The 14,142-nt window shown below is 38.4% G+C and overlaps 1 protein-coding gene across 1 annotated transcript in view; it reads left to right on the plus strand.

Annotated features, from left to right (window-relative positions):
- Positions 1 to 14,142, plus strand: part of LOC139294672 (collagen type XIX alpha 1 chain) — an 89,007-nt gene that overhangs the window by 9,533 nt on the left and 65,332 nt on the right. The window contains exons 7-9 of the mRNA XM_070916597.1: positions 85 to 198; positions 6,761 to 6,805; positions 9,604 to 9,648. Of these exons, the coding sequence (XP_070772698.1) occupies positions 85 to 198; positions 6,761 to 6,805; positions 9,604 to 9,648 (204 nt within the window). The remainder of the gene's footprint in view (positions 1 to 84; positions 199 to 6,760; positions 6,806 to 9,603; positions 9,649 to 14,142) is intronic.

The following is a 14,142-nucleotide window of genomic DNA, read 5'->3' on the forward strand; positions in this document are numbered from 1 at the left end:
AGTGGGTTTTGGAGGTTTTTTTTGCCATGCTGCAAACATGACAAAGGAAGGTGTCTAAATGGTGAACTTTCTGTATTGATCCAGTGTGAAGCCGAGAAGACATTTAATGGGACTTCCCCTCCCCTGGTTACAGCCCAGCTACCCCAGATGCTGTCTCAGCCGGCCTCAATTGACAGATGTCAGTGTTCAGCTGAAAAGGTACAATCAATTCCACCCAACAAGGGCCTCTAATTCAGTAAGTGTAATGTCTATTGCAACTGAACCAGCACTGATTTACACCGCATGCACTCAATCCTTTATAGGCACTAAACAGCCAGTTAAAGGACATTTATACCAAAAAGTATTTTCTTTGGATGCCAACCACAGGCAGTATAGCCATAATCTATGAGTAAACACAGGTATAATTCTCCCAAACTGTTCGAGCATGGTAAATCTGCACCCTGCTATAAATCTGTGAAAATGCAAAATTATTCTTTTGCAATTGCAAATATTAATGTTAGATAAAAATGCAAATTGAGACCTGAAAGCTTCAAGGGAGCAGATGGTACAGCTCCAAGGTGATGTCCAATTCCACACCCAGCCTTTTATGTTTTTGAAATTTTGCCTGAACGTTACAAACAGAATAAACTTTAAACTTTAAACAGTCAAATCAACAATTTGGGGTCCCGGATTAGAGCAGAATGTTGCTACTATACAGACATTGCTATTTCTATCTATAGAAATAGGTTTTAGATATTAGGATAGGCTCAAATGATACAGATTATACATTTTCAAGTACAACTTTACTGATTAATAATTATTTTCATGTTAAAATATATTACTGTTTGGTTCAAGTACTCATTTCCATTCAGAAACCATAAGAGTTATATTTGTTGAACATACAGTACAGTATTTTCTGACAATTTACTTTATGGTATATATATGATTTTAGATTGTGTGTGATTTATTTTTGTTTTCTTAGACTAATGATAAAGAAAATGTTATTTCCTTCCTATCAGTTACCGGTAGTACTGTTTTCTCTTCTTTTACTTTAATAGCACCTGAGTCTAGTAAAATAAATAGTCTTCCGGTGATCTGTTCTCTCTTTTGGCACAGTTTTAAAGCAATTAAACAAACCCAGACCAAGAGAGTGGCTCACATACACCCACGTCTTTGTGGAGACTTAAGAATCCAAAGTCAGAATCACAATTATCAAAGTATCATAAATGTCCACGATTGATGTTGATGCCATAAATCTGTGTGATGGAGAGAGATCCAATGGCAATAGTCACATTTTCTTTGATTACAAGAAATCTTTCAATCCTACTAATGTATGCTATGTGCACAGGGAGATGCTGGTCTTCCAGGTGTAGTTGGACTTTCAGGACAAAAAGGGGATAAAGGAGACAAGGTATGGACAATATTTTTATGATGCTGATACATGCACTTGTTTGTTCTTGTTCTTGTATTTATTTGACAGGAAACATGCAGGGGTTAAGTGAATGTTAGACATGCAATATTTTCACTGCAGTCTGCCCTTAAGTAGGTGGGCATCACATTCAACATACACACTGTAAGTCATACATAATGCAGAAAAATTGATTTAATCATAGAGAGTATCACTGGGCCAGCGTGCTTTGTCCCTTGTTGTAAATAACGAAATGATACTCTCAACTGCTGCCGTGGGTTTTCTCTGTGGCTAGTACCACCACCGGTTTTCCAGGACAGCTGCAAGGTCTAAATGTCAAGAAAGAGAGCAAGTCATCTGTCTGTAGGACACATTTACACTTATCATAAATTCATTGTCAGAGGACGCTGAATACAGTTCTGTCTCTCAGCAAGCAAATGTCTATACAACACTATCTGACAAAGTTTCATGTTCAGCAGTCAAGGTCTTTCAGAGATGCTACCATACAATTACTTTCACAAGGTGAATTTTCTCCCAAATCTCCCAAGGTGTGTGGATTGGGAAATCATACATTTGTCCAGTCACTTGAAAAATAGGTAGTTCAAAAAGGGAAGAATCATTTCTCCTTGACAGCTCAATAGACAGGTGGAACTGTAAATGCTGAAGGCCCCCATCTCTGAAAATTGAGGGTGTTGTGTTGGTTGGAGAACAACAAAAAACATAAACGAACCCACCAAATACTCAGACAAAAAAGTGTTATTTTTCCCTATACAAATCGCATCATTTGCAGGATGAAATCCCCTTTTAGCTGTCTGTGCAAGGTTAAAAAAAGAACCAAGGGAGAATGTGTTCGGCTATGAATGGAATTCATAGGGATGAACAGGTGGCACTCTATGCCTGATAAGACCAGATGGCTTTTGGGGTCAGTGTCCTAATTACCATGATGTGGCTGTGGGATTAAGATATGCAGGATGACTGTTAGACTTTTGTTTCTGGAAAACCACTTATTCCTGGAAGGCACAAAAGCTACACACATAAGAGTGTAACATCATTATACCTATAGAGCTGAGCACTGGAATTTGGAATAGGGGGTATTTTTTGTGCAGTCTACATAGTGAATTATTCGTACTGTCAAAGTGACATTGTTTATTCTATAAACAGCACCAACCAGGCACCACTGGACTGCCTGGATACTTGACACTGGCACTGACACTTAAATGGTGTAAAAGTAATCATAAATGGTAGAGATTGCTAAAGTATTAAGAAAGCAATTCAGGTTTTGCATTCAGCTGTAGTATTTTCAAGCAATTATTACAAGATTATTACATGAGCATCTGTCATTTTCTTCCTAGAAAGATATAATATGGTAGCTTTAAAACTTTATAGTTGTTATTTCTAGTTAGTTTTTGGTTGTTTTTTTTAAATCATTTTATATGGTTAGGTGACAACTCTGCCTGCTTCAGAACAGTCATAGATATTTGTATATTAAACGTGTGGGAACCTCTTACATTCTGTAGACAGGAATACATAGTATTGTATTCAAAACTGTGTGTACATAGCAACAGATTGTACTAATCAGATTAGTAAATGTATTATAATTGGCCTCTAATGACTCTTAATTGACCTAGCAGGGATCAGTTCTCAAGCTGTAATGTGTCCGTGTATGTGCACTTTGAGTGTGTTGGTGATTAATTACTTGCTGCTAATTGATATGACTATATTCAGTGGGTAAGAATGCATCAGGCAATTTCACATTTCTCAAAAGGCAGCATGTATAGCAGGCACCATGACATGTTATTTTGCAAATTGTGAAATATTCCCCAAGTTAGTTTTTAACCAAAGCCGTAGAGCACATCTAAAGAGACCCTTAGTATGCATGTTTTATCTGCAAAGAACCCCTGTATACAGAAAAAGCATGTTCAGAGTGCACTGAGGAGCAGCTTACTGGGCTGTTATGTTACTCAACAACGAGGCCATTCCATTTTTTTCTATTATTTCTGCAGGCCACGTCTTGTGCTATGAGTCAGTGGCTCATACTGTTAACACGTGAAATCTAATTTCAGGTCTTCAACAAATCGATACTTGGCACCATTTGTTTACTTACTGAACAACAAAACTCATAACAAATCCTATTACAGGCTGGAACACTAAATCAATGAAGTTAAGGAAAAACCTGGCCAGGGATTACACATTCAAGATTAAGCCCCCTAGTTTGATGGTGGTGAACTGGCACAATCAGCTGACAACTGTTGTTTTTACTCAGAAAAAACATAATCTGCATAATTTGTTTTATTTTTGCAATGATATTGGTCCCATTTTTCCACTTTTTACTAATAGTATGTTCAGGTAAATGTGATTTGTTTGTCAGAAGGCTGAAAAATCTCAATGATGAACTGAAACTTGAAGTATAATGCCATGTTTGATTCTGATGAAGGCTTGTGATATCAGTAGCTTATATGTCAGCTGCAGCTCTTTATTTTTAATTAGCCTCAACATTTATGCCTGTTGGCACCAATTTTACTGATACCACCAATCTAAACCTACTACAACATTTGATTTGATATGATATATATCTTTTACTGCAAATATTTATTTTGTAATAATTATTTTGTCTACATCACCCACCCCTAGTGTAAGCAGAAATGATACGAACATATACGTACTTTAAATGAGGTTGTAGCATCAAAGAGCATATTATTTTGGCTGAAGTTAATAGGTTTTCTTGCTTTGTCTGAAATGTTATAGTAAATATGAGCAAGTATGTATTATATTCTTGACATTTATTCTTTTGTAAAGACAGTGTTATGGTGTAAATTTCTGACCTACTTCTCCCTACGTGTTCCTCCCACCTCTGGTCTTGAGAGGTTCATCCTCTTCTTCATTTCAACCTTCTTTTCCTCCTAATCCCCTTGTTCAGCTCCTTCATCTCCTCATACATGCATAGTGTAATGAATTGTTGTTGCAGTATGAGAGGTGAAGACATTCTCGGTGTGGAAAAATATCACATGTGATCTAAGGTTAAATCTTGGCTTAACAAATCTCAGGCAAGGGAGGCATTTGTTTAAATGATGAGTGAAATCAATACGTTTACAGGCACAGCAGCTCGAGTGCCACTCCAGCAATTAGTACACTGACAGTGGTGCTTTGATTTAGTGTTTGAATTAGTCCACTCAAGCTACAGTCGCTGTGTTTGAGACTGCGGTTCAATAGTTTTCGTGGCACACTTTATTTTGCCAATAAATAACGTGAAATAAATCCTCTTGGTTTAACATGGTAAGAGGTGAAGGTGTATTTGATTTAATAGGCAGAGCTGCATATGATGTGACGTCAAAGCAGTATATGCAGTATGCCATTCACTGACATAAGTTAAACTTTTTGTGAAGTAAGCAACTGGAACAGAATCATCATTCTGACAATAGCAGCTGATACTTGAAGAAAACGAAATGTCACTGATCATCGAGTGAAAATGTTTCTCATGTCTTGTGGGATTTGCAAATGTTCATGTGCCACTACCACTGAGAGAAAAAAGTAATGTAGTTGGAGCCACCTGTGCAATATATCAGACACGTCATGCTTTGACACCATCACGTGTAGTAATTGCTTTTCTCTTATTCGCTTTGACCTTGTTGCGCATGAATCTGTCTGGTAAATTATGGTAGCAGTGCACTAATGTTAAAGCATATGTAATTCATATTGATCCCTAAATTTCCAAGGGAGTTCCAGTGATTATTAAATGGTGCTGCACTCTTTTAGATTTACATTATAAAACATTAAAAGGGGGTAACAAAGTCATAGCACATGCTGTTAATAAGGTAAGCTCATGAGACTTTCAATTACCAGCATGAGAGTCTGTATCTGTATAAGATTAAAAAGCAGTCAGAGTATACTTATGAACAATTTAGCATGACTTTGTAGAGATTAATCAAAGACATCTGGGCAATTTAGAGCATCTAAAACACCCATAATGAGAACTGTAGGCCAATCATCGTGACCTACACAGAGGGTTTCTTGGGAAAGTGTGTGTGGATTACTTTGGCTGTGTTACTCCAACAGAAAGTACTATCCCGCATTACAGTCAGAGTTTGATGGAGGATTCTAATGCACTGCAAAGGGATTAAACTGCTATGATTAATCCAGAATCCCTCAGGAAATTAAACAGATAAGGATTGGGTTATAAGAATGCAGCTTACTTGAAAGGAAATCCATTTTCTATGGCCTTGCACATAAACCCTGGTATTACTAGATTTACTGCTTCTGCATGTACATGCAAAAGAAAAAAAACACAGGCATAATGGTGAAATTAAAACTTCTTCCCCTTTTACAATACCCTTAATTTGTTTTGCACCATTTACAACTCTCCTGCCCTTATGGCTTGTGTTTTCAATTAGCAGCCTCTAATTTAATTTATACCCATTGTACCTCCGAGTAATTCCAGGAATGGCATTCAAGACAGTTTATTATTGCACTGACACTGTATTTTGATTAGCTGTCAAAACCTTCTATTGTTCCTATTATATTCATCAGTGTTAGAATATTATTAGCTTTTCTACAAAGGGTTTTGTGTCAGTGAATGAAGACTAAAGTGAAAGCACTGTGAAATACATACATTCCCATATACATTTTATAGATTTATCTGTTGTTAATAAACGACATTGGCAGCTGTGAATTTCTATTGTCTCGTGCAAATGGAATAATCACCTAATTGCTGAGTTCATGCAAAGCATTACATCGTGCCACATGCTTAATATCTAGTCAATTGTTTCACTTCACTAAATAACTCAGAAGAGATGGTATGTTGTCTAGTATAGAGATGGCATCTTAGTTATTAGGTTTGGCCACATTTTCTTGTTCTTACTAAATCAGCCTCTTGAGTTCTAACAAACAGGGCTTGAAATGAAGATGTGGCCATGAATGGGCATCATGTTTAATTAGATTCTTAGCTTGCAGCAAGTTCTGTGTTAGCTTAATTTGTTGAATAACCATCTACCTCCATCTTCTCTCTCTTAGCAATATTGAGGACAATTAGTTCCCTTTCCTTTCCCATTCTGTCTTGTCCTATGCTTCCCTGTAAAGTTATACCCTTAAAACAATCAAGCTTTTCTTCCTTTCTTGCTCTGTCCTGTTCTCTTTTTTTTAATGATACCAATTATTAAAATGATACAGTGAACCTTAACAAGGTTCAGATTTGTGCTTTCCAGTTGTTGGGAAATAGTATCCTGGTCTGCAGCTGCTGAGCCACTGTGTCGGCAAGAACATGTAGAACAGCTGTAGGGGCAAGATCGCTGACGAAATGACAAGCCTTCATAAAGCTATTCACTAATCTGTGAACGAGAGACCTTTCACTAACTGTTCTGTGTGTTGTTTCTGTCACAGGGCGCCACAGGGGAGGCCGGGCTTCCAGGAAACACAGGACATAAGGTAGGCCACTCACTGATAAAACAACATAAAAACCTTACCTTCAAAATTCCTTTGTGTTGCTTTGAATTTACAGCTGTGATTAAAAGCTGTGATTGACATGAACTCAGTTGGAAACTTCACTTTTTATGTTTTATTTTCCTTGATAAATTTTGTTTTAGTTTCAAATTGATTTTTGTTTTTACTGCATGGTTTTCTGATCCAGCGAATAGCAGGTGGCAGTTTTTGTTTAGTGATTTATGGAATCTGCCACTGCCCCTCTCTGAGATGATTTTCTAACATCATTGGATTGAATCACTGGCTTGCTTTGTGTTGACCCCATCACAACAACACAGAAAACAAAGCAATCTCAAAATCAAATTAAACCAGCAAGTGGGTGCCTGGTTGGCGCAGAGTGAATGGTACTGCTACAGAGACGCACGTTCAGTCCCAAGCAGCGGCGCTGCTGGTGTGGGCCAGGCGCCCCATTGGATACAGTTGGCAGTATTCCTCAGTGGGAAGCCAATGAGAGATCATGTTCTTGTCGCTGCACCAGCAACTTCTACTAGATGTCCGGTCTGTCTGTGCAGAGAAGGCTGGGATCTGAGAGTGAACCTCAGCAAGCGCATTGCTGTTGGGTGAAAAACAAATTGCTTGCATAACTTTATGCGTATTTTAAGTAATATGTAACTGTCTACACCCTCCACAGGCCTATGGTGGGGATCAGGAGTGACAGACAGTCTGACATTTCAATTGGGGATAGAAATTCATATTCTTCTAATGGAAGCACTTAAGACTGGCTAAGTGCTTGTTTTGTAATGCGCTGTTACTCTTACAGTCCTGAAGAGCTGAGAAAATTGCCAGTTTTGCATGCTCTCAGTAAAATGACATTTTACTAAGATCACTGTTTTGTTGCTCGCTTATTGTGTTATATGGTATTGTCATCAGTAAAATTGTTGACCATCAAACGTGTCATCTTGGATGTGTTAATCTCCTTCAGTGAGGGAGGGCGTGTCCAGTCACCAGGAACCACCACTGACTGTGATGCCAGTACGTTGGTGTTGTTTCTTGAAGTGAATGTCCTGTAGTATTTCCATGTATTGGAAAGAGAAGGTGTGGGATAGTGATATTATTCTCAGAAAAATTAGGAAAATACATAGCAAGAAAAATTCATAGCCACAATATATTTCATTGCATTCGAATGATCAGTTGTACTATAGATGGTTGTGGAAGCAGTTTATGCATCAGCAGTAAATAGGATCATTCCTGGATGTGGAAGATGGCTTAATCCTGGACCTATATCCATTGAAGATGTTAAGCTCACTGTGGGGTGACATATTTGCAGATGAACTGTGGTACATGGAATATGGAATAACACTTAATCGCAAAGCTCTCTCCACTTGTGCTTCTTCAGATGAGGTACAGGAGCCAGCCAAAGCTGTTTTGTTACACAACAGTGCACAAGAAAACATCAAGAGCACTACCAGTAGTATTGATATTGATGCTAATACAGTACCATGTCTTGTAGTATTTCATACATAAGCTCAAATCCTCGTCAATAAAGCTTTTTCTGTTCCAGAGATGTTTCATGAAATCTGCCACAGTGTGTTTCGTTAAATCATGAACGTGTAAGTGTGTATTTGTAATATAATTTTCTACATTTATATATGTATGGTGTTCTGTGCAGATGGCACAAAGCACTGGCTTGAATGGTGCCCTTGGACAAAAACTATGACGCACACATTTTCAGGCTCTTGTGGTCGCCATAATGTGAGAACAACAACTTCATGCAGCTGTCGATATCATAAGAGTAATGATATGGATGCCCTTGGACATTATAATATGGCAGTTTGCTTGAGCTTTATGGGCCAGCTGAGGTCATGAAACTGTATAGGTTACACTCTTATAACAGAGCCAACAAGTTCCAAGACATCTCACACATTTCTGGCAGAGTGTGTGGAAAGTAGGGGCTGGGTAGCTTGAGAAGAATCAGTGATCAGGAAGATATTTGTGGAAATAAGCCTCTAACAGCTTATTCCCTGACAACATACGTATAATCTTACGGATGATGTAGACTTTGCTGAAGCTGAAATGATGCAGTGAGCTCACAAAGCAAACAATATTGCTGGGAATTTGGTGTCTGGTTCCCAAATGTGTTTTTGGTTTTTGTATCAGTTTCACCCTGGTGCAAGTGTGTAGTTCCTTGCTAAGCTCAATTTGAAGGAGCTGTGAGTGAGTTTAAGAGTTTGGGATTTAACTTTATCGCACCAATGAGGACAGGACAAAGAGTTCTAGATACTCTTAGATAGTTGTATTTAGAAAGGATTTCTTTTTTATGTGCCACCATGGCACATGGCAGTGCATGTGGGACACAATGTCGCCCTTGTGGCAAGTGTGTAGTGTTTGAATGTAGACACATTCTTCTAACCACAATAACTCAAGAACAATGCATGATAGAATCGTACCAACAACACACAGTCCTTCTGTGCACTTAGATTGTGCCTTGTTGGTCCCATGGTGCTTAAATTTGCATGTTGATGAGGATAAATGGCTTTCTTGAAACTACTACAACTCCTCAATCCTTTAAGTAAATAAAAAAATGGCATCATGATTGTCCATACTGTAATTGTACTATGTTGGTCTATTCTGTACACACGACATCTATTACATGTCTGTCCATTCTGAGAGAGGGAAGAAAGAAATGCGCCAAATTGTTCAGACCTATTGGGTGTAAAAGTGAAAAAAAAAAAAAAAAGATTAAAGTATGAACTTTTCAAGGGTCTTTTTTTTTTGCCTTTTAACTTTCAATCTTGTCATTGCAGGGGGAACTTGGATCAGAAGGGCAAAAGGGAATCGATGGAGAGAAGGTAAGTACTACTATCTCCTGCAGACATGTATTCCATACATAGCACATCAGCCAGATCTAGTTTCGTCAGGGAATCAATTCTTATAGGCTTTTCATTTTCTGCGTGATGCCCTGTTGGTAGGGGCGAAGCACAGTTATCTGTGTGGCTGATTTCAGGTGCTTGTCATATCTGAAGTGGATCTAAGTGTGTGCTAGCCCTCAATGTCCTTCTGCAGTGAAATTAATTGATATGTATGCTACCATAGGCTTGGCATACTAATGGACTAAACTCATTTTTCAAATTACTGTAAGCCCCTTCTATGTCCTTTCAGGTTACACTTTATTGCATGCTCTTAAATCTGGCTGCAGTGATGAAACTAATGGAAGTAATGTACACCACAACAAGAAGTACCAATAAATGATTTTTTCCTTTCTTTCATTCATTCTATCTTTAACTAAATGCAAATGCAGTAGAAAGAAATTCTTCTTCTTCTTAGTGCAGTTGTTTTAGCCACAAGCAAATTAGTGCACATTCCTTTAAAGTATTAGTTAAATCAAAGGGTGTTTTATGTTGTACAGCATTTGTTTGCCCACAATGGCACAATCTCAGTAGATGGTAGCTGTGCAGATGGTCAGTTTAAAGTGTCTTAATAAAGGGAGTTCTTTTCATCACAATCAGCCCCTTGAGTAGACAAACAGCTGCCACAGAAATCAGCCTCCCTGCAGGCTGTGGAGCTGCACTCTGCCCTGACAGTATCTCTGAGAGAAATTCAAAAAGAAAACAGGGATAAAAAGTATGTGGAGCTACAGTATACTAGAAGTAGAAGTACCTGATCCTCAAAAACGATTTAGTATGAGTAGGAAGGTAGCTCATTAAAAATGTACAACTGGGATTATTTTTATGTGTTTTTCATCAGTGTACACAGACTGCTGCTTTACATGCTCAAGGCTGAATTTCAGAATAGATAAACATATTAGCAGAACTTGAAGTAGTGAGTCTATCTATGCATTTTGCAACAAACCTCATCCTTATGTTACTGTTCTCTTCATTAAAGAGAATCAGGAAGCTGGTCATCAGGCCAGACAGGATAGATTCTGTATTTGTTTCTAGTTGCTTTCACTCTGTCCTCTACCCCCATCAGCATTTCCGTGAATTACCCTAAGAAGGTTACCGTGGATAAATGTGATTGTGCCGTAATCCAAGTAAAATTCAGGTTGAAGGAAAAAAAGGATTAAAAAAACAGAATTGGCAGGTTATAAAGCAAGCATTAGTTTGTCTTCCCACCACCAGCATGGCTCGCTTTGTCCTAAGGTAAGTAGCTATTGGCAGCTTGAAAAGCCAGTTGACATCATGTGCACATTTGCATATGAATGACATGATCAAGTTTATTTACATATAAATTTGAAGGAGAGTGAGACCGCCTAACTGGAGATTAACTCCATCCACATCCAAGACTGACTGATTTGTAGTCATAACATTAGACAATAATGAATGAAGATCAGACTTTGCATGTTTTTGTCATTGATTGCTACTGGGGCTACTGCAATCAAGAGGAGAGAGTGACAGAGCTTGAGAGCAGCCCTTCTTCCTTCGCTCACTGGTTCACCCTGGGCTCCAGTTGAAGGGACATCAGCGGTACATAAACTAGACAGCTGGAAGCTTGTTCACTATGGAGAGACTGAGACTGTGTTGATAACCCTTTTCCAAGAAGAGCAGCTGCTCCAAACTTTGCTAGAAGTCACCAGTTGATGTCGTTTGCTAATTTGCATATCAGCACAGGGAGGGGTCTACCAAGTGTATGGCAATTATGTTCATCACTTTGTCACCAGGAATGAGTTTCTCATTCTTATTTCAGTATTCAGTCAGTGATTAGAAATATGGAAATGGACTATTCCATTTTTAACCAATATCCTGCCACCAATCAAAGTTCTTCATTCACCCATTGACTCATTATTCAGTCATTTATGTGCAGAACCCTCCAACATTTTGAGAATTATGCTTTTACGCCATTAATCCCACAGTCAGATGACAAGATCAATATATCTGGTTCACCTCTACGTGTACAGTACAGGGATAGGTCTGGGACACAACTATGTTTTCCTAGAAGGCTAGCAGGAGAGATGACTTGTTTTTTGATCTTTGTGCATCCCATATGGGCAGTTGGGCTTTCTTTGGTCGGGCTCACATGGCTCACCATGCGAACCCTCCAGGGATTTATTATACTGTGCCCTACTTCCTTGAGTGATTTGAAACAAAAAGAAAAAGTTGAGAAATGGGGACTGCACGTTTGAAGCATTGCTTCTAGTAGGCTTGTTTGTCCAGCATTGCAGAGACCTATTATGGTATGGCTCTGAGACGTGCTTAGCCTAGCTTAGCACTAAAACAAGCAATCTAGCTAACTCAAAAAGTGAAAAGGATATGCTTTAAACCGGCTGTATCTTGTTAGCCAGTTACCAATACATCCAAGAGTCACCTGAGCTGTCTTTGAGCTAAGGTAGGTTAAACATGTCCTGGACCTGTCTTTGCACTGGACGCACAGAGATGACATTGACACCTCTTAGCTAAATGAGCTTATAGGAAACCTACTCTACTGTGGATGCAGTTTTAGATATAGCATAGTACAGAACTTAAGTAAAACGATATTTCAGTGAAAACAAATTACATTAAAAAGTGTGTGCTAAATAAACTGCTATTTCCATTACTTGCATTAACTAATTTTGTGGCCAATTGGGGGCAGTGCAAAAGCTGTCAACACATTACTTAGCTGACAGCATTATCACGTTTTAAGTTGATATAACAAACTTGCTAAACAGTTGCCTACTCACACATCCAGCAGTTACAAAGCAGGATTAGCATTCAGTCCACTATTAAATCTTAAGCGGCTAAATTTTCCAACATGTTCTCCAGCTAGTTTCTAACTTTGTCTATCTGCCATTTAGGCAGGTTGTGTACAGTAGGATTTAAAAGCTTTTCTCTAGTGAGAGTTGAACCACAACAGTGAAGTAGAGGGATGTTCTCTGTTGGTTTATCACTACAAGCAACTCCTTTCTAAGTAGTCATGTTTTTCATTGTTAATACAAAAATATTAATTGTAGCTGCTTTCAAGTGAAGAGATTAAACATAATTTATCATGTCTATTCTTATTGTTTTTTTTAGCAAATAATCCCAACACATATTTCAGCCATTTAGTCTACCTATGCATAAAATTACAGCATAAATCAAGATGTTCATTATTAGCCTTTTCTTAAATTGTGCTGATTTGTGCTTTATTTGATTTCTTGACCTAGCCCTCTGTGTTTGAGTTAGATTAATATGAAGGCAGGACACTGGAATAAAAGATATGAGGTAACCTAGCCCCCCGTGTCTCATCAGTTAGTGTAGAGCAGTACAGGATTAATGGGTTAAAACCAGTATCCCCAGTTCCTCCGTAAGTGAGTGGATGAAGTTGAGCCTCATTGACTACATAAGACTGCAGTAAGGCTGCCCGCTGTTAACCAGTTAATCACCTGCAGTAATCAGGTTTAAGACACTTACAAGTCCGATATTATTTGAAGGACCTCGACTGGGGATGTTCTTGGTCTGTGAAGTAGATATCGCATTGACCTTTTGGCTATTGCGTGGTTCCTTTAGGTCTATTTAAACTGAGAGCTGCAAAGGGGGATCATGTGGTCATATATTTTATATAATTAAAAAAATATATGTATAATGAGTCTTTTAATGCTCCCATCAAAACATCTACTTCGACTTTGACTTCAGTAGATTGTGGTTGTGATGTAATAAAAGGGAGCAGGTGCAGATAGTAAGAACAGCAGAGAATATGTAGGTTACTATCTTTGATTGTAAACAAATTAATTTTATGTTGTGCAAATAAACCTGCTTGTTGATTTCAGTTAACCTATTTACCATGACTACCAGACTCTATTACCCGATCTGTCCCTTTACTGCAATTAGCTCATATTCCATTTTTAAAGCTAGTATGTTATTTAAGGCTCGCGTAGACACCTGAGAAGCCAGAATTCTATGTATGAGCATGTGATCTAGTATCGTTTTGCAGATACACGTCCTATGGGACAGAAGGAGTGCGCACTGTGTTATCCAAGTTACATTTGTGGATACATGATGTTCAGTTGAAGAGGGAAGTGTCAGAAAAAGGAGTCAAGCAGCACTGATAGAACATGATATCCTCGGCACTAGAGGATCTCTCACAGTGTACTCTGATATCCTCACACAATGGCCCCTTGTTTAGGTTACCTTGGTAAACTGTATTTATTCATACAGTGTAATACACATGCTAATAAGCTATCTTTTCTAGCCCTCAATGTGTATGTGATTAGTCTTATACCTCACTGTATGTAGTGGTGTATCGCTGAGCAAATGGAAAGTCACAAAAGGCATTTCCTGCTGTAACCTCCCTGGCATTTGTAGGCCGGCACTCAAGATATCTATGTTACTTAGAGATCCTGTTCCACAGAGCTTTAAAGGCCTGTCATTCAGTATTACAACATCTTCCCACCA

The sequence above is a fragment of the Enoplosus armatus genome, chromosome 12 (assembly GCF_043641665.1).
Source record: "Enoplosus armatus isolate fEnoArm2 chromosome 12, fEnoArm2.hap1, whole genome shotgun sequence".
NCBI lineage: Eukaryota > Metazoa > Chordata > Actinopteri > Centrarchiformes > Enoplosidae > Enoplosus > Enoplosus armatus.